Source organism: Mytilus edulis, chromosome 1, assembly GCF_963676685.1.
Source record: "Mytilus edulis chromosome 1, xbMytEdul2.2, whole genome shotgun sequence".
Lineage (NCBI taxonomy): Eukaryota > Metazoa > Mollusca > Bivalvia > Mytilida > Mytilidae > Mytilus > Mytilus edulis.
In genome coordinates this window covers 52,456,801-52,481,952 of record NC_092344.1, presented here as the reverse complement: position 1 = coordinate 52,481,952, position 25,152 = coordinate 52,456,801, and the positions used below count along the sequence as shown (strand labels likewise).

General features: G+C 31.8%; 1 protein-coding gene across 4 annotated transcripts in view; it reads left to right on the top strand.

The window, feature by feature from the left end:
* LOC139513771 (terminal uridylyltransferase 4-like) overlaps nt 1-22,980 on the top strand; it is a 65,233-nt gene extending 42,253 nt beyond the window's left edge. For 2 of the 4 annotated variants that reach the window (XM_071302594.1, XM_071302585.1), the window contains exons 19-27: nt 322-499; nt 960-1,007; nt 2,265-2,356; nt 7,293-7,417; nt 8,797-8,939; nt 9,316-9,443; nt 13,128-13,259; nt 18,629-18,683; nt 22,826-22,980. In XM_071302594.1, coding sequence (XP_071158695.1) covers nt 322-499; nt 960-1,007; nt 2,265-2,356; nt 7,293-7,417; nt 8,797-8,939; nt 9,316-9,443; nt 13,128-13,259; nt 18,629-18,683; nt 22,826-22,917 — 993 coding nt within the window. In that variant the 3' untranslated portion in view covers nt 22,918-22,980. Of the gene's footprint in view, nt 1-321; nt 500-959; nt 1,008-2,264; nt 2,357-7,292; nt 7,418-8,796; nt 8,940-9,315; nt 9,444-13,127; nt 13,426-18,628; nt 18,684-22,825 lie in introns of all 4 variants that reach the window. The other 2 variants (XM_071302576.1, XM_071302568.1) reach the window with 1 other exon arrangement.
* Nucleotides 22,981-25,152: the final 2,172 nt, after the last annotated feature.

Here is a 25,152-nt window from a genome sequence, read left to right as displayed (position 1 = left end):
TAACAAGCACTTTATTTTAAAATTTCTTCAAACATTTTTTTGAGAGGATTAATATTCAACAGCATAGTGAATTGCTCAAAGGCAAAAAAAATATTTAAAGTTCATTAGACCACATTCATTCTTTGTCAGAAACCTATGCTGTGTCAACTATTTAATCACAATCCAAATTTAGAGCTGAATCCAGCTTGAATGTTGTGTCCATACTTGCCCCAACCGTTCAGGGTTCAACCTCTGCGGTCGTATAAAGCTGCACCCAGCGGAGCGTCTGGTTTTCATTTTAAATACTTTGTTATTTACACACTTTGTTTAATTACATTCCAGCCAGATGTATGGTTAGGTTATGGGAAGAACAGGCAATCAGTAGGAGAATTATGGTCAGAATTGTTTTGTTATTATACTGAATTATTCAACATGAAAGAACAGGTGGTTTGTTGTAGACAGATACCAGTCTTGACTAAATTTGAAAAGTTGTGGAATAGTCCATGTATAGCTATAGAAGGTATTATATAGTAAAAGATAAGAGAAGGTAGGAGTTTTTTTTAGGTTACCTGATCTAAAGTTCAAGTGTCAGCTATAGACATACCCCCACATCCCTAAACTTTTACAAACATTTTGTCTGAATCTACTAAGCCAATTATATCAAAATTTGGCCACAGTCATCCTCACGGTATCTAGTTTAAAAATTGTGTCAACTAACAATGCTGTCATGACTAAAAGAAAACAGAGGTAAAATGCAAATAAGTATATTGTGTCCTGTACCCATAACATACCACTTTAAAAACAAATAAGTGTAGAAGGATTAGTACAATAAATGTAACAATAAGTGGTAATCATCTTCTGATTCTACAATGCATGCTACACTACCAAACAATAAATAATGTTAACATCAAATCAGTATACTTGACTGTGTTATTTTAGTTTATTATTTATGTAGAACTGCTTGTATTTTATTTTTTTAGATCCATTTGATTTAGGTCATAACCTTGGAGGAGGACTGTCAAGGAAAAGTAAGTATATACAGAGTATAAAGATAAGAAGATGTGGTATGATCATGATGATTGCTAATGTGATACTATCCAACAGAGACCAAATGACAAGTATGTAAACAACTATAGGTCACTGTATGGCCTTCAACCATAAGCAAAACCCCATGTAGTATAGTTACCCATAAAAATCTGACATATGCTGAAAAATTACCTGATGCACACTGAAATTAGTATCTTACATTTATGCTATTTACTTACTACCATCTTGTCTCAACCATTGCCAAAGTTCACTTGATTGATTCCCTGGATATTTCTATTAAACTTGGTGAGTTATATTATGATTGCTGATGGACTGACTGTTAGAATAAATTGGGGGAAAAAAACTTTTTTGTTATAATTTTCATATAATGCTTCTTGCTTGAGATAAAAAATAATTATTGCTAGAAACTTATAACACATAACGATGTCATAGGCATAATAGTGCTAAACAGATTATCAATGGTCTTTCAAACTCTAGAATGTTTCTTGACCACATCTATATCAGGGCTATTGCCCTTCGATGTAATTTAAGCTGCGGTAATCCTTCTCATTAAAAAAAACATCGATAATCTATTAATATCTTCAAATCACTTTTGCAATGTCAAATGGTTGGGTTGACACTTTTAGTAGTAGTGATTAATAACTAAATCTGACTGCTTCTGTCATTGTGGAAATATAGTGCAATATCACATCTGCATCACATTAAAAGATCTCAAAGCTGACATAACCAATAAAATAGTCACAATTCACTAACTTTTAGTCATTCACTATGTAAAAAATAATTATTATAAAAGAAATTAAGTGGATATAATACAAATATGCCCCTCAAATCTCATATTGAACTTGTATATGCTTTGAACTACTGTAAAGGGGTTTAAACTTCTGCCTATATAAAGGCTATATACAATAAGATATGACCCAGAGATGGTGAGATATAACTATGAGTTTTTGAATTTTATTTAGATCTTAGTAGAAAATTTGATAAAAATGTCTCTGCATTTACATGTAAATAAAATGTATTATTAGGCAAAGCTAATGTTAAAGACACTCAGTGTATCCAAAACTCTGTCTGACCGACAAAATGTAAGACAAAAAATCATTCGGACAAAGAAAACTTTTTAAGATTTTTTGGTTGAATATATAGTAGAAAAGTTCAAATTTCTGTTTTGGTCAGACAAACCCTAAATCAGTTTGGCACAGACTGGACACTATGCAAATGTGTATAAATGTTATTTGTAGTGCAACATTTCATCCAGAAAGCATTTATAAGAGGAAGAGACTTGTACGGCAATCCCAGACCTGATTTAGGAATGAACTTAGAAGCATTGGCAGTAAGTATTAAAATCACATAATTTGTTCTGAGTTATTCCCAAAGGCCATGTTTGGTAGCTTAGATATACAGAAATATGTAAGCTGTTATGTTCTCTTTGGTCGGGTTGTCTCTTTGACATATCCCTTTTTCCATTCTCATTTTTATACCTTTTATTTTCTATTATCAGAAGATTCATTATAAAGGTGTATTGTCCTAAAGGACAATATGACCACAATAAATCAATAAATGCTGATTTTGTTGGTTTTTCCTATAAGTTTGAAAACTATAATGTAACTCTAAATAATAAAAATGATTAGCCATATAAGATATTCAACAATCTCAATAGAACTAAATCCATTGACCCTTTGAAGAGGTGTTGCTCTCAAAAATGAAATATTTTTACTTATTTTCATGTTTTTATCTTGAAACTTCAATAGAAAGGTTAGAAACTGCAAAGAGTTGAAATGATCCCTCATATAATAAATACAAAAAGTCTAATATGACCTCATACAAGAGTGATATAGTTGATTATTTGATTTTGTCAATTTTTATGGACTTCCCCCCTTTTTATACGACTGCAAAAAAATTTACGGTTTTATATTGGTATCACGTTGTCATCGTCATCTGCCTTGTTGTCAGCGTTGTCTGAAGACCGATGGTTTCCAGATAATAACTTTGGTATAAGTAAATAGAAATCAATAAAATTTTAACACAATGTTTATAACCACAAAAGGAAGGTTGGGATTGATTTTGGGGTTATGGTCCCATTGGTTTAGGAATTAGGGACCAAAGGGCCCCGAAACATACATTTATTTAGTTTCAGGACAATAAGTTGTGTATAAGTATTTCAATTAATCTGAAATTGTACCACAATGTTCATACCATTAAGTAGAAGGTTGGGATTTATTTTAAGGGTTTTGGGGCAAACAGTCGAGGAATTAAGGGCCAGAAAGGGGCCAAAAACATGCATTTTTGAAGTTTGGGACAATTACTTATGTTTAACTATATGGATCTCTCTGACATTGTACCACAAGGTTTCATATAATGACAGGAAGGCTTGATCTCAGTTTGGGGTTAATAACCATGAACATTTAGGAATAAGGGACCAAAAAGAACAATTTTTATACGACCGCAAAAAATTTTATTTTTCGTCGTATATTGCTATCACGAGGCGTCGTCGTCTGCATCCTCGTCTTCGTCCGATTACTTTTAGTTTTCGCACTCTAACTTTAGTAAAAGTGAATAGAAATCTATGAAATTTTAACACAAGGTTTATGACCACAAAAGGAAGGTTGGGAATGATTTTGGGAGTTTTGGTCCCAACATTTTAGGAATAAGGGGCCAAAAAAGGCCCAAATAAGCATTTTCTTGGTTTTCGCACAATAACTTTAAGTTTAAGTAAATAGAAATCTATGAAATTTTGACACAAGGTTTATGACCACAAAAGGAAGGTTGGGATTGATTTTGGGAGTTTTGGTTCTAACAGTTTAGGAATTAAGGGCCAAAAAAGGGCCCAAATAAGCATTATTCTTGGTTTTCGCACAATAACTTTAGTTTAAGTAAATAGAAATCAATGAAATTTAAAACAAGTTTTATGACCACAAAAGGAAAGTTGGTATTGATTTTGGGAGTTGAGGTCTGAACAGTTTAGGAATTAGGGGCCAAAAAGGGGCCCAAATAAGCATTATTCTTGGTTTTTGCACCATAACTTTAGTTTAAGTAAATAGAAATCTATGAAATTTAAACACAAGGTTTATGACCACTAAAGGAAGGTTGGGTTTGATTTTGGGAGTTTTAGTTCCAACAGTTTAGGAATAAGGGTCCCAAAGGGTCCAAAATTGAACTTTGTTTGATTTCATTAAAAATTGAATAATTGGGGTTCTTTGATATGCCAAATCTAACTGTGTATGTAGATTCTTAATTTTTGGTCCCATTTTCAAATTGGTCTACATTAAAGTCCAAAGGGTCCAAAATTAAACTAAGTTTAATTTTAACAAAAATTGAATTCTTGAGCTTTTTTGATATGCTGAATCTAAACATGTACTTAGATTTTTGATTATGGGCCCAGTTTTCAAGTTGGTTCAAATCAGGATCCAAAATTATTATATTAAGTATTGTGCAATAGCAAGAAATTTTCAATTGCACAGTATTCAGCAATAGCAAGAAATCTTCAATTGCACAGTATTGTGCAATAGCAAGAAATTTTCAATTGTACAGTATTGCGCAATAGCAAGAAATCTTCAATTGCACAGTATTGTGCAATAGCAAATATTTTCAATTGCACAGTATTGCGCAATAGCAAGAAATATCTAATTGCACAATATTGTGCAATAGCAAGAAATTTTCAATTGATCCAAGTTATCTTTCTTTGTCCAGAATAGTAGTTGAATCAACTTAAATCATTGTTTTATTCAATATACAATGTATATTCACTTTTACTACCAACTGATAAATTAAAACAATCTTTACCATTCAGTGATAACAAGCACCTTTTGTTACATTTTAATATTTTATGATGTATTTAAATGAGTAGTTATTGTTGCAAACTCCATTAGAAATTTGAATTGAGATCAGTTTTGGAAAAAGGGAAAGGGGGATGTGAAAAAAAAATGGGGGGGGGATTTTTCTCATTTCAGATTTCATAAGTAAAAAGAAAATTTCTTCAAACATTTTGTTGAGAGGATTAATATTCAACAGCATAGTGAATTGCTCAAAGGAAAAAAAAGTATTTTAAGTTCATTAGACCACATTCATTCTGTGTCAGAAACCTATGCTGTGTCAACTATTTAATCACAATCCAAATTTAGAGCTGTATCCAGCTTGAATGTTGTGTCCATACTTGCCCCAACGGTTCAGGGTGCAACCTCTGCGGTCGTATAAGTCTGCGCCCTGCGGAGCATCTGGTTTAGTTTACAGACAATAACTTGTGTTTAAGTGTATGGATGTCACTGAAATTATACTACAAGGTTTCTTATTACAAAGGAAAGGCTGGAATGAGTTTTGAGGTTCTTGCTCCAAGGGGGGTTGCAATAAGTGAGGAGCCAAAAAAGGGGCCCAAATAAGCATTTTTGTAGTTTTCAGTCAGTAACTTGTGTTTAAGTGTATAAATCTCTCTGAAATTATACCACCAGTTTCCATGCTACAAAGGGATGGTTATAGGGGGTAATGGATCAAATCATTAAGCAATTAGGGGCAAAAACGAGGGTTTTCTAGTTAAAGGACAATTTAGACAATTTAAAAGCAGTGTGAGGGAAATAATCCAATTCCAATTAAAATTTAAAGAATACTGTTATATATATGTTTGATTACTTGATTACCTTCCTGAAAATTATGTTAAAGGAAGTGATAATTGTCTTAACCCTTTCACCGATTGCTGCCCAGACAGAAGCTACTCTGAGACGATGGCGTCCCTGGCTACTATTACTCAAGTTGGAGATATTCATAATAGATGTCAATAAAAACTTGTTTATAGTTATTTGTGTATTTATTTTATTCACCAAGACCATGTTCACAGTTTTGTTCATGTTTTTGACAATTTTTTCTTCATAAAATATCAAAATTTTCAAATTTTCGTCATTATCAAGGTGAAATTCTCAAAATTCGACTCTTTCACCCCAAATCGTAATTTTTTAACCCAAAACGGCAAAATTCTGAAAAATTTTATGAGGCTGTACAAATTCCTCACACTGATCGATGTCCATTCCAACTGTTTTGTACATAAAACGACATTTTATGTCAAAAAAGTATACTAGTTTGGCTTCAATTCTTCCATATTCTTTCAAAAAAATGTTCCCTCATTTCAAATTCTCGTAAATTCCGTAAATTTCCTCTGATTTTGACACGGTTTTCAACAAACAGAACCGCCATGTTTACACTTTCATACGGGTTATCCATCAAAGAAAGATAACCCACGTTTGCACTGTTTGAGCGGGAAACATAAAAGAGGTATTCCGATCCCGGTAAAACGGGACTCATCGTCAGCTATCTGAAGCGTGAATCCCGGTAAACCGGGACTCGTCGGCGAAAGGGTTAAGATGTGTAGCTGTAAATTTATTTTTAGAAGTTACTGTTAATTAATATTAATTTTAACCATGACTAAGTTATTTTATGTTTTAATACTTTATGATGTATTTAAATGAGTAGTTTTCGTTCCCGACTTAATTCGAATTTTGAATTGAGATTATTTTTTAAATAAGGTATTGGTAGAGGTGGAAAAAAAACGAGGAGGGGTGGAGCGTAAAATTTTTCAGATTTTCAGAAATTAAAGTATTTTTCTTCAAATATTTATTTTTTGAGGGGATTTATATTCAATAGCATAGTGTATTGCGCAAAAGCAAAAAAAAGTTTTTTAAGTTCATAAGACCACATTCATTCTGTGTCAGAAACTTTTGCTTTGTCAACTATTTAATCACAATCAAAATTCAGAGCTGGATCAAGCTTGAATGTTGTGTCCATACTTGCCCCAACTGTTTAGGGTTCAACCTCTGCAGTCGTACAAAGCTGCACCCTGTGGAGCATCTAGTTGCAATATCTTTAGATTTTTGATAATACTTTTTTTTTGGACTTTCAGAGATTCATATTGTCCTCTTATCTGAAAAAGGTCCTTTGAAAGCTGAATGTCTTTGTATTGGCCAATTATGCATAACTACTAAATAGATGCAGATTGTTTCTTTGAAAGAAAAAAAACAACATTTTTATTCTTTGGATACTGTGGATTCATTATAATTCGTTGGTTACCAATTTTCATGGATTTCATGGCTGAGGGTTAACCACCGAATCAAATTTTCAATGAAGTAGAAATCTTCTACAGGCTTGGGTGCAGACTTTTGCAAAACCATGAAATCAAGTATCCACAAAAATATGATTTGTCCTCGATCCACGAAAACTTGTACCCAAGAAAATAAATGAAGCTCACAATAGTTTTAATAAAACTAATTTGATTTATAATTTTTCAGGGATACTTTTTTGATGTTAATCGTCTATCTGAAGGTCCACCACCAAATGATCGTTGTTGCAGAGCCTGCAATAAAATAGGACATATTGCAAAAGAATGTCCTGTAGTAAAAAACAGGAAAGATAGGTGAGAATTCTCGTAATATCAAAGTTGATCAAAAAAGAAAATGAGTTTGCTTCCAAAACTTTGTTGTGGTATTTAATTTAATCTTAAAACAAATTATATTCTGGACTTGTTGTGGTTTCCCATTTTAACATATTAATGTAGACAAAAATTTGAAGTTTGAATGGAAGGTTATTGACCTGATCTTTTGCCTTAAATCACCCCACATTTTCAGTTATAAAAGTGACGTGATGAGTAAAAGCTATAAAAAGATGAACCTTACTTTAATACCACCTAGTAACAATCAAGGTTAATTAGTTCACAGTTGAAATCACTGTTAAGGTGACATGTAATCTATTTTGTACTGGACATTGGTTGGTCTATTTAAAGTTATATTCATTAGTTTCGCTGGTTTACATCTTTTTAATTTAGTAAAAATATCTACACTATCAGAGTTTGTAACAAAAAGTCATTTAATAAATTGTTTAAAAAGATAGTAGAAGCAAAAGTCAACTGAACCACTTAGTTTGAACTAGTACACAGTGTGTGCATGTGCACAGGTGTCGAATTTAATTCTGTGTTTAAATTCTTCAAAATACTAAAAAGTGTCATTGATACCTTTATCTTATAATTAATTTCAAGTATTTTCTTGAAGAAATAATGTGGAAAGAAGTACATTAACTCAATTATCCTTTGTAAATGTATCCGTCTCTGGTCTCCTGTTTTCCTATTGGAAGTCAACATCCAGTATTAAGAAAGAGTGCTTTTTAAAAACAAAAGTAATGCCAACATGATTTTGCATTAAGTGTTTAAGGTAGATATGTGGAGGCTGATGTAGCACACTTTGTAAGATGCACTGTTAATGTAACAGTTTACACCAGAACATCAACTAAATATGTTAAGTCAGAAGTTCAATACATGTACCATTCAATGTTAATCATCGACTTCACAGCCAACTAATTACCATGATAACTTGTTGATACTAAATCTAAAAGGATTAAAATCTAGATAGGAATAAAATTTCTGTCGGGCTTAAACATTTTGAAAGCCCAAAGCCCAAAGTTGCGGAGGGTATAATGTTTTTGACCTATCCACCAGTCCTGTTTCTTGTCATCGCAACTCCTCTCAAACCACACAACTTTTTTTGCCCCACCTACGATAGTAGAGGGGCATTATGTTTTCTGGTCTGTGCCTCAGTTCGTGCGTCCGTTCGTCCCTTCGTCCCTGTGTCTTTTCAGGTTAAAGTTTTTGGTCAAGGTGGTTTTTGATGAAGTTGAAGTCACATCAACTTGAAACTTAGCACACATAGCAAGTGAACAACATTAAAAAAAAATTCTTCATCATGAAATATAGTATTCCTAGATATATGCATGAACAAGGAACTTATTTTTTCTAACTAATAGGGAAGAAAAAGAAAAAAAGAAGAAGGCTGATTATAATCATAGGGAAGGAAAAAGGACATTCCAAGCAAACCATACAAACAATGCTAGCAAAATTGAGAATAGTAATCAGCATAAAAATCCGGGTAGTTATGGGAAAGAAAGAGGTATGTTATGTAAACAATGTCTTTTGTATTTTCACATCTGGTGTTTAGTTTGAAGTATGATACTGTTTATTGCCTATCAGACTTATTGTTCTTATGGAAAAATTAACCCAAAATATGGTTATAAAAAGGAAGTTCATCTATTTAAATTGATACTTTAATCATGTCTTTATTATTGTCATGACAGTTGCAATATCTCAGGCATATTTGTCTAGTTTAAAGAAAAGAAAAAAATGTTTATAAAAATTTCCCAAGGAAATTAGAAAAATATGAAGAGAAAATGAGTATATAGTGTAAAGACTGTTATAGACAATAGATATTATCTTGTGTTATAGTGTTTACTATTTACTGTTCACTTATATTTTCTTTTCTTTCATAGTATTTCACCGTACAGTTTCAGAGTCAAATGACTTGAAATTTTATCCAAGCAACCTAGAGTCTAGATCTCATTCTCATCGTTCAGCTTCAGTACCTGCAAACATCTATGAAAATAAACCAGTTAATGTTGTAAGTAAGATTATAAATGAGCAAACTTTATTATCAGCTTTCAATTATTGCTAATTATTTTAAGTGAATACAAAGATTTTTTTTGTTCTCTGTCAATCCATTTTCCATAGTAAGCTTAAAAAAATAATTACTACTAAAATCTTAAGACACAAAGTTTGCATAATTCATCCCTAGTTTGTTGAATTTCAAAATTCAAAAAAGGAAAATGGTCTTATATTAAAAGAAGTGTGTTTTATTATTTTCTTGTTAATGAAACTCAAAATAATTCAGTGTGTCTGATTGTTTAAGGTATTTAATTATACCACTGATTCTGAATGGTTTAAAACTATCACAGTTGTTTATAGGTTGCCATAGGGCCAAGTGAGCATTTTTCATTACTTGCTGTCTGTGAACCATTCCTTGTGTTATCCGTTAACTTCTTCTCTGAAACAACTGGCCCTAATGTGACCAAATTTTGCCACAATAATCAATGGTGTATCCAGTTTTAAATAAAACCTGCCAGCCAACAAAGATGGCCAACATGGTTTAAAATAGAACATATGGGAAATACAAAATGCCAGTTCTGTTCTGAAAACTGTTTTAAATAGAGAAAATTTGACAGGGGTAGAAATGTAAAGAAATCAAGAAATGGTACAAACAGAGCACAAAATCTAAAGAAAAACTACATCCATAGGTCATATTATGATATCCAATACAGTAGGAACAAGATTGTTTACTTTTGTTTTCAATAATCCTACGCATGGATATGATCAGATTAAGTTTGATTTAAAAACATAATGAAATATTTTTAATAATTTAATGTATCTCAAATAATATCCCTTTATGAGCAATAAAAGAACAAAACTTGACACTATTTGCTTAAAAGTTTATAAAACTGTGTGCTGTAAACATATGAAGTGTATTTCAGTCTAACATATGAAGAAAAGGATTGTTTTTGCTTTAAACCTGTAAAGTCTATTAAAGGTGGAAAACTTACATTTGCAACAAAGCATTATAACTTAGGCCAGGATTTTTTAATTTGTTGGTTTACGGATTTTCCCCATGAAAAAGTCGGGACGGTTGGTTGGAAAAAAAATATCTTTCAAGACAGAAAAATATGCCAAAAAAATGTATTTCACCTTTCTAACAATATGTTTGGTATGCTGTTTTGTCATCATTTCTTAAATTTTAGTTTGATAAAATATTCTTGCTCAGCTGTCATAAACATCGCATGACAGCCAAGAGCTTCACAAATCTAACATAACTTCTTGGTTCTCATTTGTTAAAAAAGTATTAGAAGTTTTTGAAATTAAACAAGAAGTAAAACATTTCGGACAATATAAATTTTTGAACATATCTAGTAAATTAATTCACACTAAATATATTAGCAATTGGTATGCTAGCCAAAATAAAGCTTCTGATGGAAAACTGTTTAATTATGTAAAATTTAAGCAGAATTTTGGTTATGAAAATTATCTTTCTTTAATTAAGAACTTTGATTTTAGAAGATCTATATGCAAATTACGTATTTCTGCTCATAAGCTTCAAATTGAAGTTGGTCGTTTTTCAAATATTCCACGAAATGAAAGAATTTGCAAAAAATGCTCCTCTGGCTGTGTTGAAAATGAAATCCATTTTTTAACTAACTGTGAAAATTTTAAATCGGATAGAGATGCTCTCTTTGACTTTGTTTGCCAAAGAATTCCGAATTTTTCTACACTTGATAATCAGCATAAATTTATTTATTTATTAAACTGTGAAGACAATCAGGTTCTTAATGCTGTTGGTAAATTTATTAAAGTGAATATGAGTTAGTAATTGTATTGTAACTGTATGTAAAAAATTGTTTGTATCTATGTATCTATGCAAATCGATATTCTTTTGCCTTATTCATGTATGCTCTGTATGCCCCTTGTGGGCCCTTAATTGGAAATAAAATATGTTCTGTTCTGTTCTGTTCTTCTAATAATTTCCCGTCAAAAAGGGGGGGGGGGGGGGGGGTGTTTATCCAGGGACAATCGTCATTTCTCAAACAAGTAAAAAAAACCAGATCTGTGTAGCTCTTAATCAATTTCTGGAAATTTTGGGAATATTGATCTTCAAGCATGAAAACTGATAAAGAAAAAATTGCAAAAACGTCGTACGAAAATAAGTTTCAACACACATGTCAAAAACGTAATAGACTCGTCCACTGGAAAAACGTGGATATCGGGTTCATCAGTTGTCATGCATTCCTGTTTTTTTATATCCAAATGGACGAATTGTTTTTATTATCAATGACACAAGAAAATTCCAAATGATTTGTTTATATTTAGAGCTTTAACTTCACATCTCCACATTTGGACAAGTTTATTTTCCATATTTCTATGAGATGATGCATCTTACGGAATGACAAATACGGGAAACGAACATACTGTGTAATGGGTTTTAAACACAGGTTTTAGTTCTGCAAAATTGTTTGCACAAACGTCATTTCAAGGTCGGTTATGATTGATTTTTCTATTTTTAGATACCTTAATTGGAAGTTTTATTTTTTCACAACAGAAAGTGTTTTCAATTCTATTAGTGTTTAATGCATTTTATTTCATAAAAAAAATTATTTTATTTATTTTTCTGGGACAATGTATTTGTTAGGGTCAACGGGAATAAAAAAGCATGAAAAGTCAATTTATTGTTATTCTGCAAATCGTCAAAATCGGGTCGCGGATCCGTAAACCAACAAATTAAAAAAAACCTGGCCTTAATAATGTTTTGATAAACAATACTTTGCATTTTAATCAGAGTAAATAATGACCAACACAGTTTATTATTTTATGCCGCAAAAACATTTCATTTAAACTTGGTATCGTCAGAGTTATCTCTTTTAAAAAAAAAAAACTATTATTTTGAAAAGAAATAGCTCAATACAGGTTGTAATATACAGATAAGGAGAGGTGATATTATTGCTATATATTGAAACAACTATCCCAAAGTTCAAATGAAATAGATATAAGCAATTATAGTCGATGGTGCAGCCTTCAACAATAAGAAAAACCCATACTGTATAAGTACATTGAAATCAGAAACATGAATACAAATACAGGAACAGCTAACAAATTGTGAAATACACACACTGTAAAAGGAACTTTATTATCTTAAATTTTTCTAAGTTTCTTGTGTAAAACTGAAATATCTAGATTTAAGAAAGGAAAGTTATTTCTGTTTATACATGTTGTATAAGATTAGAAGAAAGTGTGTACCTTGAGGTAAATTATGGCAGTATATTTAGATAATTCTCGAGTGTACAGAAATCTCATCAAGGTAACTGTAAGTGTTGTTGGGTTTATTAATTAATGGGATTAAGACAGACCTTTGCCATAAACTGTCGATTCATTATGATATGGAAGAAGTCTGCTATTACATAGTTTATTTCTCAAAAAAACAATGCAATACAAAGGTTACAGAGAAGTAAAAAACATGCATACAAAATATGAATAAATGCATAAATAAAAGAGTGTTTGGCAGTGTTGTGTAGAGTCTAAAAGTCTTAAATGTACATAGAATTAAAAGCCTCACCAAAAGCATGTAATTTATCTAAGACATAGATACAAGGTGAGCAGTGCAGCTATTCTGAGCTTATTTAGGAACACAATTTAATTATGAATTTGAAAACAATGCTAACATTTCAATTGAATTTGTATGTATTATTTATTGATTTTCTTGAAGGGCTATAAGGATTTCCCCCAGAACCCAAATCACCAGACATATCATCCATTCAATCAAGGAGTCCCATTCTATCTACCACATCAACTGTCATCCTCACCAGGAAGATCACCATCTTACCATGCAGGTCACCAGGTACCATTATCCCAATATTACCAGCAACCTTACTTTCAGACTCAAGTTTTGTTGCCTTTTGACAATCCTTATGTTCATACTAACACAGCAGTGCATGCTCCATCAGGAATGACTTATATAGCATCTTCTGATTCAGTGATGGATGCTGAGCATTGTGTGCAGCATAGTAAGTTCAAACTTATGTCACACTCAGCTGCGGTATTTTAAGTTTAAATAGAATTATATTGTGTACTTAAGGGCATACAACACAGTTTTGATCCTACGTTGATTTTTTTTACGAAAATTTGCATACAAACTATTTTTCACCTAGTAAATTCATGCTCTAAAATTGTACAAATGTATAACAATTCTATTGAAATTATTAATTTTTATGCCCCATTTATGGGCATTATGTTTTCTGGTCTGTGTGTCCATCCGTCCGTCGTACCGTTCGTCTGTGCGTCTGTTCAGGTTAAAGTTTTTGGTCAAGGTAGTTTTTGATGAAGCTGAAGTCCAATCAACTTGAAACTTAGTACACTTGTTGCTTATGATATGATCTTTCTAATTTTAAAGCCAAATTAGACTTTTTACCCCAATTTCACGGTCCACTGAACATAGAAAATGAAAGGGGGAGTTTCAGGTTAAAGTTTTTGGTCAAGGTAGTTTTTGATGAAGCTGAAGTCCAATCAACTTGAAACTTAGTACACTTGTTGCTTATGACATGATCTTTCTAATTTTAAAGCCAAATTAGACTTTTGACCCCAATTTCACGGTTCACTAGAAAATGAAAGTGGGAGTTTCAGGTTAAAGTTTTTGGTCAAGGTAGTTTTTGATGAAATTGAAGTCCAATCAACTTGAAACTTAGTACACTTGTTGCTTATGATATGATCTTTCTAATTTTAAAGCCAAATTAGACTTTTGACCCCAATTTCTCGGCTCACTAAACATAGAAAATGAAAGTGGGAGTTTTAGGTTAAAGTTTTTGGTCGAGGTAGTTTTTGATGAAATTGAAGTCCAATCAACTTGAAACTTAGTACATATGTTCCCTATAGTATAATCTTTCTAATTTTAATGCCAAATTAGATTATTACCCAATTTTACAGTCCATGGAACATGGTAAAGGATAGTGTGAGTGGGGCATCCATGTACTTTGGACACATTCTTGTTATAATATATGAGTTTTACTTTTCTGAGTTTTATTCATAAAACTAGAGGCTCTAAAGAGCCTGTGTCGCTCACCTTGGTCTATGTGAATATTAAACAAAGGAAGCAGATTGAAAATTGACTACAAAGTTCAATAACTCCTACAGGGGTCAATTGACCATTTTGTTCATGTTGACTTATTTGTAGATCTTACTTTGCTGAAAATTATTGCTGTTTATAGTTTACCTATATCTATAATAATATTCAATATAATAACCAAAAACAGCAAAATGTCCTTAAAATTACCAATTCAGGGGCCGCAACCCAAAAACAGGTTGTCCAATTCATCTGAAAATTTCAGGGCAGATAGATCTTGACCTGATTAACAATTTTACTTCATGTCAGATTTTCTCTAAATTATTTGGTTTTTGAGTTATAAGCCAAAAACTGCATTTTACCCCTATGTTCTATTTTTAGCAGTGGCGGCCATCTTGGTTTGATGGCCAGGTCACCGGACACATTTTTTAAACAAGAAACCCCAAAGATGATTGTGGCCAAGTTTGGATCAATTTGGCACAGCAGTTTCAGAGTAGAAGATTTTAGTAAAAGATATATAAAATTTACGAAAAATGGTTAAAAATTGACTTTAAAGGGCAATAACTCCTAAAGAGGTCAACTGACCATTTTGGTCATGTTGACTTATTTGTAACTCTGACCTTGCTGAACATTATTGCTGTTTACAGTTTACCTATATCTATAATAATATTCAATATAATAACCAAAAACAGCAAAATTTCCTTAAAATTAACAATTCAGGGGCCGCAACCCAAAAACAGGTTGTCCAATTCATCTGAAAATTTCAGGGCAGATAGATCTTCGCCTGATTAACAATTTTATCCAATGTCAGATTAGCTCTAAATGCTTTGGTTTTTGAGTTATAAGCCAAAAACTGCATTTTACCCCTATGTTCTATTTATAGCCATGGCGGTCATCTTGGTTAGTTGGCGGGGTCACCGGACACAATTTTTAAACTAGATACCCCAATGATGATTGTGGCCAAGTTTCAAATAATTTGGTCCAGCAGTTTCAGAGGAGAAGATTTTTCTAAAAGATTACTAAGATTTACGAAAAATGGTTAAAAATTGACTATAAAGGGCAATAACTCCTAAAGTGGTCAACTGATCATTTTGGTCATGTTGACTTATTTGTAGATCTTTCTTTGCTGAACATTATTGCTTTTTACAGTTTATCTCTATCTAAAATAATATTCAAGATAATAACCAAAAACAACAAAATTTCCTTAAAATTACCAATTCAGGGGCAGCAACCTAACAACGGAATGTCAGATTCATCTGAAAATTTCAGAGCAGATAGATCTTAACCTGATTAACAATATTACCCTTGTCAGATTTGCCCTAAATGCTTTGGTTTTTGAGTTATAAGCCAAAAACTGCATTTTACCCCTATGTTCTATTTATAGCCATGGCGGCCATCTTGGTTAGTTGGCGGGGTCACCGGACACAATTTTTAAACTAGATACCCCAATGATGATTGTGGCCAAGTTTGGTTAAATTTGGCCTAGTAGTTTCAGAGGAGAAGATTTTTGTAAAAGTTAACGCAGGACGACGACGACGGACGACGACGACGGACGACGACGGACGCCGGACGCCAAGTGATGAGAAAAGCTCACTTGGCCCTTCGGGCCAGGTGAGCTAAAAAGGGGAATTTTCCAGTTTTCAGAAAGTAACTCAAAAATGCTTTCAGCAATTTTCATGAAACCTGGGTGAATTGTTTATATCTATTGATGTATAAAGCTCCCTTTTGATTTTCATAAATTTCAAATATGACAGTTAGAAGAAATTGAACTTTATTCTTTGAAAATGTGATGGGTGTATCATGTGCTCAAGGCGCAGCTGTTTATTTTTCCAATTCCTCCCATAATGTAGCCAGAATGGCTATCAAATCTATACACACTGAAATATTATTCTTTGTCCTTAAATGTCCAAGTAGATTTATGCACCAATAAACTATGCAAAAAATTGTGTTACATTGAGCAGCTTATTAAAGTATATGTTTGTTAATTATTTTGCTAGCTTGGTGATTTCTTGTGTAAAGAATGCATTCAAGCAATCAAAAACCCTTATATGGCTAGCTTGATAGTTACTCATTTTCCAGACTTTATGACACTGCTTTTAAGGCTTATACTTGATTATTTAAGTTACAAAATGAAGTGTATGCATACCTGTCAACTGACCCGTATTCTGCGGGTGTGACCCGAGATTTTCACAATTCTGAGGGATCACCTGGAACACCCGCCGGGTCATTGAAATAACCTGAGAATTCCGAAAATGACCCGATTTCACCCGTATTTCTTAGCCTTGAGATTGATTTCACAAGTAATATTCCTTTGAAATACCGGCAAATTTGTAATTCTTCCATGAACAGGAAGTTCATCTAGCTATGTAAACTGTCAAATTAAGTGACCCATTTTATTAAGTGCATGGCTTCACTTGACAGCTTTGGTGTCAAACACACTGTTAATTAACACCAATTGCCTTAGCTTTAGGTCGTAAATAAATTGCACCATCGGTTTACAAACTGAACTAGAGTTACTTCCCCTTATTTGTCACCATTCAAAATTATGCCTTATATTTACGTTTTATGGGTGAAAAAGATTAAATCATAAAAATATAAAATTCAAATTCAAAATATACCTTTATACAATTTTTTTTTAAAAGTTGAAAATTATTTTTTACATTTATACTTCCTTTAACTGTATTACTATATTTTATCATAGTCTAATTTCCTTGTTAAAGACAAATATTATAGATAAAGGCTTCATAGTCAAATTAGTCTCAAACATTTAAGAATTACATCATAATCTAGTGTTTGATGATTGCAGTATTTTTTCTCAAAAAGTAAAGCACATAAGACTGAGTTACACAAATTTATAAAAGTGCAATGAAATAATATTAAATAAAATTTAAAATGACTTAACAAAGTGAACATGCATTGATGTTATGGTATCTTTGATATACATTATAAGAAAATGTACCATAAATACTGAAATTCAGCTCGAAAAAGTTCGTACGCGTTATGACCTGAGATTTGATTCTTCAATGCAGGTCATGCATTTTCATCGTCACAGGTTGACAGGTATGTGTATGACCATACTTGTCAAGAAAATTACATGTCTGTTTCACTAGAATCTGTTAGTTTGAATGGATTATAAGATAGAAGGGCAAGTTTAAGACACAACAATTATAAAATGAATATGCTCCTTTTTGTTGGGGACTAGATGGCAACACTCGTCTCAAGCAAATAACCCATGAAGGGCCCCTTTACTGCTTTGCATATACGGAAACTGTAGAGGTCAAAGAACCAGTGTTACATCACTTTGCAAGCGATATATACTGCATATCAAAGGCACTTCATTACACTTTTATTAATTTATTAAAAAGATAATAAACTCTGTAGCATTGTTGAACAGTTTGTTATAACCAAAGCGTCATAATGTTTCATTGCATTGTACATACGGGTCACAGAAACAAATCCATTTTTAGAACAATTGGTTCTATTTTTATATCCCAGGTAAATGAAATGCCGGTACGCAAAAAACCAAAAATAAAAAAAAATAAAGATTGTGTTTATAAACTTTATTGAAAGAATTAAAAGACAATAATATATATGACAGCAGACATTTAAATTTTATTAGAATTCAATATGTTGCAAGTGGATCACAACTCTTCATCTTTCTTCAGAGATTTCTTTTACTATCGATCTTGTTTGACTCCGTAATTGTGCATTTCGGATATAAGTATATTCCGCTTAATTGCATAATTTTTTCTGACAAATAGGCTATGCAAATAACCGGAATCAACTGTATTGAAATAAACTAAAAGATTTGAAAGGATGTTATTTCAATTTTGGTCCTGCAATTCTTTGATATGAAAATTACAAGGACCAAATATAGTCATATAGATTTAAAGAACATGGCATTTAGTGGTTGATTGAATCAGATTTCTGTAGAGTGGTGCTGAAATTCTTAAAATTCAGTTAGTTAAACTTCAGTGTTACATCATTTTAGATATTTTAAAAAATCCTGGCTAAAGGAAATCCACACTTTTTAACACTATCAAACCTACAAAATATTGTTTTCCTTAAAAACCACACTCCTATCGGTGTTAGAATATAGAAATGTCAACAAGCACTTTGATCAATAAGATTAATTATTTTCTATTTTATAGAGGCAGCAAAAGAAAACCAGAAATGAACAGAAAAAGGATAAAGACATCTATAGAGGTAAGGATGAAAACAAATTGATGTTTACAGACTTCCTTTTTCAGTGAGAAAGTTTGAATTATGTTGAAATTCATTCTCGATTTAATTGTCATAAAGTGAAGGGACAACAAGAGACCCAAAATGAAGTGGCTGATAAATATTTCAGTTGAAGGAACAGGTACACAACTTATATATTGTATATAAATGTTATATATGAAAATAAGGAGATGTGGTAATGTGGGCAAAAGAGACAACTATCCTTCAAAGTTCAAATGAAGTGGATGTTAGTGATTAAAGGTAACTGTACAGCCTCAACAATAAGAAAACCCCTTACTCTATAGTTGGCTATAAAGGCCTTGACATGAAAAATATTAATTCAATTGAGAAAACTAACGGCCTAACTTATAACTAAACAATTTACGAAATACAAATATAACCGACATAAATCAATGACAACCAGTAAACTAAAGGTTCCTGACTTAGGACAGGCAAATTTAGAAAGTGGCAGGGTTGAACTTGTTCAAACACCCTCTTCCTAACCTGAGAAAGTGATGAAAATAAGAAAAAAACTCATCAAATCGATACAAAGCAGAAAAGAATCATAAAAAAAACACATACCAGACTTGGCTGGTAAATATACATCAAACAAAAAAACTAAAACAACAAGAACACAAAATACAGACCTGAGACTACTCTCAGTTACTAACAGTTGGTTTGTAGTCAATAACTAATAATAAAATCAATTATCTAAGATAAAAATATCACTCATTACACATCCAACATCCAATGGTTTTAGTGTAAAGACTTCATTAACAGTCTGAGAAAGCTTAACTTTGTGCAATGCCAAACTACAGGTATCAACAGTTTGTAGTACCATGAGTGTGCATATATGTTAAACAAACCTATATAGTATGGTTTGGTTTTAATTTACTGATAACAAAATCCATATTTATACCAATAAAAATATTATTCAAAGATCTAATTGCAGTGTTGAATTGGCAACCTTTTAGAGAAAATTTATTTAAATATTGATAAGTTTACCCTGATTGTATCTTAATGTATGGACTTGGTCAACAACATCAAATTAGAAATAAGAATGTGCTATTCCTTCATTTTATATGGTCATTTTCAAAATCTATGGCTGTTCAACATTCAATTCTTGTGAAACAGTTATCAGTTTTTCATCAATTAAAGATAATTAAAAGTCAATATTACATGTATTTGGTTTTTAAAATCCATTTAAGGTGAACATGTCAAATCTAACTTTGGACTCATTTTCATGATTCAATGATTGAATTTTATAGATAAAGTCAATTTCTCAGTTATGTTGAGTGATAGGTTAGCTATATATGGTGTATAGAAACATTGTATTGTGCACATATTTAAAAAGGGTCACCTGACATTATTTCAATTTTCATGGTTATGGGTTTTTTGTGCATGGCAGTCGCACAGCAGGTCAGCCATATTGATTAATAGAATCATTGCAGAAAACTTATGTTTATCTGACAGGGTTTAATTGAATTGATTAATTGATCAAAGAAAATGTTCATTATACTTGTTGTCGAACCTTAAAATCAAAGAGTTTCAACAATTTGTTTTTTTAATTGCTTTAAATTATTGAAAACTTGAAAGGCCTTGTCAAAGTTAATTTCAAGATTCTTTTTAATCATGAAGAACTATCAAAAATAAATCCTGTTGCAATTTGTTAACAGTTGTCTATCATTATTTCATTTTTCTTTGGACTCTCAATTTGTAAATACCTAGACCTTTGTTGGCTTAGTTGGATTATTTTTTATAGGACCGCAAAAATTTTAATTTTTCGTCGTATATTGCTATCACGTTGGCGTCGTCGTCGTCATCGTCGTCCGAATACTTTTAGTTTTCGCACTCTAACTTTAGTAAAAGTGAATAGAAATCTATGAAATTTTAACACAAGGTTTATGACCACAAAAGGAAGTTAAATAGAAATCAATGAAATTTAAACACAAGGTTTATGACCACAAAAGGAAGGTTGGGATTGATTTTGGGAGTTGAGGTCCCAACAGTTTAGTAATAGGTAGGGATTGATTTTGGGAGTTTTGGTCCCAACATTTTAGGAATTAGGGGCCAAAAAGGGCCCAAATAAGCATTTTCTTGGTTTTCGCACTATAACTTTAGTTTAAGTGAATAGAAATCTATGAAATTTTGACACAAGGTTTATGACCACAAAAGGAAGGTTGGGATTGATTTTGGTTCTAACAGTTTAGGAATTAGGGGCCAAATAAGCATTATTCTTGGTTTTCACACAATAACTTTAGTATAAGTAAATAGAAATCAGTGAAATTTAAACACAAGGTTTATGACCACAAACGGAAGGTTGAGATTGATTTTGGGAGTTGAGGTCCCAACAGTTTAGGAATTAGGGGCCAAAAAGGGGCCCAAATAAGCATTATTCTTGGTTTTCGCACCATAACTTTAGTTTAAGTAGATAGAAATCTATGAAATTTAAACACAAGGTTCATGACCACTAAAGGAAGGTTGGGTTTGATTTTGGGAGTTTTGGTCCCAACATTTTAGGAATAAGGGGCCCAAAGGGTCCAAAATTGAACTTTGTTTGATTTCATCAAAAATTGAATAATTGGAGTTCTTTGATATGCTAAATCTAACTGTGTATGTAGAATTTAGATTCTTAATTTTTGGTCCCGTTTTCAAATTGGTCTACATTAAGGTCCAAAGGGTCCAAAATTAAACTTAGTTTGATTTTAACAAAAATTGAATCCTTGGGGTTCTTTAATATTTTGAATCTAAAAATGTACTTAGATTTTTGATTATTGGCCCAGTTTTCAAGTTGGTCCAAATCAGGGTCCAAAATTAAACTTTGTTTGATTTCATCAAAAATTGAATAATTGGGGTTCTTTGATATGCCAAATCTAACTGTGTATGTAGATTCTTAATTTTTGGTCCAGTTTTCAAATTGGTCTACATTAAAGTCCAAAGGGTCCAAAATTAAACTAAATTTGATTTTAACAAAAATTGAATTCTTGGGCTTTTTTGATATGTTGAATCTGAACATGTACTTAGATTTTTGTATATGGGCCCAGTTTTTAAGTTGGTTCAAATCAGGATCCAAAATTATTATATTAAGTATTGTGCAATAGCAAGTAATTTTCAATTGCACAGTATTCAGCAATAGCAAAAAATCTTCAATTGCACAGTATTGTGCAATAGCAAGAAATTTTCAATTGCACAGTATTGCACAATAGCAAGAAATCTTCAATTGCACAGTATTGTGCAATAGCAAATATTTTCAATTGCACAGTATTGCGCAATAGCCAGAAATATCTAATTGCACAATATTGTGCAATAGCAAGAAATTTTCAATTGTTTGGAGTTATCTTTCTTTGTCCAGAATAGTAGTTGAGTCAACTTAAATCATTGTTTTATACAATATATACAATGTATATTCACTTTTACTACCAACTGATAAATTAAAACAACCTTTACCATTCAGTGATAACAAGCACCTTTTGTTACATTTTAATATTTTATGATGTATATAATTGAGTAGTTATTGTTGCAAACTCCATTAGAAATTTGAATTGAGATCAGTTTTGGAAAAAGGGAAAGGGGGATGTGAAAAATTTCAGATTTCATAAAAAAAGAAAATTTCTTCAAACATTTTTTTGAGAGGATTAATATTCAACAGCATAGTGAATTGCTCAAAGGCAAAAACAAATTTTAAGTTCATTAGACCAAATTCATTCTGTGTCAGAAACCTTTTCTGTGTCAACTATTTAATCACAATCCAAATTTAGAGCTGTATCCAGCTTGAATGTTGTGTCCATACTTGCCCCAACCGTTCAGGGTTCAACATATGCGGTCGTATAAAGCTGCGCCCTGCGGAGCATCTTGTTTTCACATGATAAAATTTCACAAAGAGCTTCAAATATAAATTTTAAGGATGTAAAAAAATAAATGTTGAGACATTGTTAAGGTCATGCAATCATAAAATAAAAAAATGTCCAAATAAACTTCAAAGCAATATCATTAAAATAGATAATAAAAATCTTTTTGACATGACAGAAATCCCCTAAAAGATCAGTTTTAAAAAAGAATTATTCCTGGTGAATATAATATGCTATGTTCAATTGAATGTCTATTGATATTTTTGTATTATATTTCAGAAAGTCAGAGGCAGAATCAGCAAGACTCTTTTCACAGACCAGATGAAAATTACCACAGACAGTCTAAAGGCAGATTTGAACCACAGTTATAACATTGATTTTTTAATGTAATGATGCTTTTAATTAAATAAACTCATTTTAGTCCATGTAAAAAATATTTTCAAATTGTAATTGTGAATGTCAATCTTTATTACCCATTTAATCAATAACATGGCAGTGATACTGTTGCTGGCAATATGTCTAATAATCTCAGCAAACAAAAATTACAGAATATAAGTGTAGATTGTGTTGTCAGTTTGAGAATTTCGATATTTGCCACCAAGGCAGAATTATGACGTGAAAATGGCAAAAACCTGTAACTTTACAAAGTTGATACTTGAATCACACATAACATTATCAGCATTTTAGGTTAATCCAAGGCACATGTTCTAAATGGTCCAAATAGAGGAAAGCAAATTGTACTTAAACTTTTCTTGCATCATTTGAGATATGATCATGAAAATTGTTTTATTTAACAGGGAGTTGTCTGTGCTTTAAGATCTTTTTATACTTGCCAGAATTGTTCAAAAATGAATATTCTAGACTATATAATTTGGTTTTTTTTTTAACAATTTTGCTAGGGAAATCAAACTTTAAATAATAAGTCATGTTACAAGTGCAGAATTTTCATGTGACACTTTTGTGCATTGGTATCGGGGAGTCCAAAAAACAAAAACAAAAATTGTCTGAACTCTTACACTATATGTCTGCTATAAACACAACATGTGAGTTATCCTTGCCACTGTTACCACCATTGAAGGAATTTTTATCTTTGTGCTGAGACAAAAAAAAACAATAGTATTTTTAGTTACTACAGTTGTAATGTATTATGGTTGGCAAAAACTCAGGTTTTATTTTAATTGCTTTGGCTAATAGGAAATAGTTGGAAAACTCAGGTATTTAGTTTATCCAGAATAAAACTAGTCAATACTGGGTGAGATGAATTACTAGTACCAGGTATGAATCTTTAAGAAGATTCTGTGATCAATTACAGATTCTAAAAATAATAAGTATATATAAGGCATATTTTTTAGGTCACCTGCCAACCTACATAGCTGACATGGCTAAAAAAAAAGAACATGCGCCTGGATAATTTGCAATATTTTATTGAAATTGCTAGTTAAATGTCTCTTTATAGCAGTGGCGATAATTATTTTGATGATTTGAGCAAAAACTAAATAAGATGGACAGAAACTACAGACAAAATAAAATCAGCAGTACAATATCAACAAAATACTGGAGATTATTAAATGTTATATACACACAGACCTAGATATGAGCAGACACAGGCTCTTCAGAACCTTTAGTTTAATTTATAAATCTCATATGACACTCATAATTATTTACCGTTTCAATTTGAGAAAGTTTCAGTCAAACTGTTAACATGCAGCCAAAGAATCCATTTTTTTTCAATTTTATATATGTATATTACTTGTATTGGAACATTAGTTTTCATGTCAAAACTATTTATTGGGATTGGTCATACTTGCCAACTTTTCAAAATGCCCATGGAGGTTTTACTTGCAAGATGGCTCTTGTAGTCCTACAAAACCTTCAAGGGGGCCTTCAAATATATTTTAATGTTGTTTTTTGGCTTCTTTTTCCTTTTACAAGGCTATAGCCAATTGTAAAATTGATTGTTTTGTTTAAAATAATGGACAAAATTGCACTTTCAAAATTTCCATTTGGGAGCCTCCATGGGGGAAATACCCCAAAATAGTGACAGTTGGCAGGTATGATTGGTAATCATTTTAATGTTATGAATAAATTAATCTACAATTCTATGCAAAATACAAACTATGACTAGTATTTCTGCAGTAAATGATATTATTTACAACTATTGAATGGCTGTTATGGATCATCGTAAAAGGGATAGGATACCATGGAGACAATCAAAAACAAAAAGTCAAAACATATAGATATAGGAAGATGTAGCCAATGAGACATCTCTGCTTCCAAGTCACAATTTATAAAAGTAAAGTAAACCATTATAGGTCAAGGTACCTTCTTCAACACAGAGCCTAGACTCACACCGAACAGCAAGTTATAAAGGGCTCCAAAAATTACTAGTGTAAAACCATTCAAATGTGAAAAACAACCGTCTATTCTATATTTAGATAAACGAGAAACAAGAAACACTTGTGAACACATAAACAGACGACAACCACTGAACATCATCAGATTCCTGACTTAGGACAGGTGCAAACAATTGCAGCAGGATTAAACATTTTAATGGTACCAAACCTTCTCCTTTTTTAAAACAATAGTATAACATCATAACATAGAAA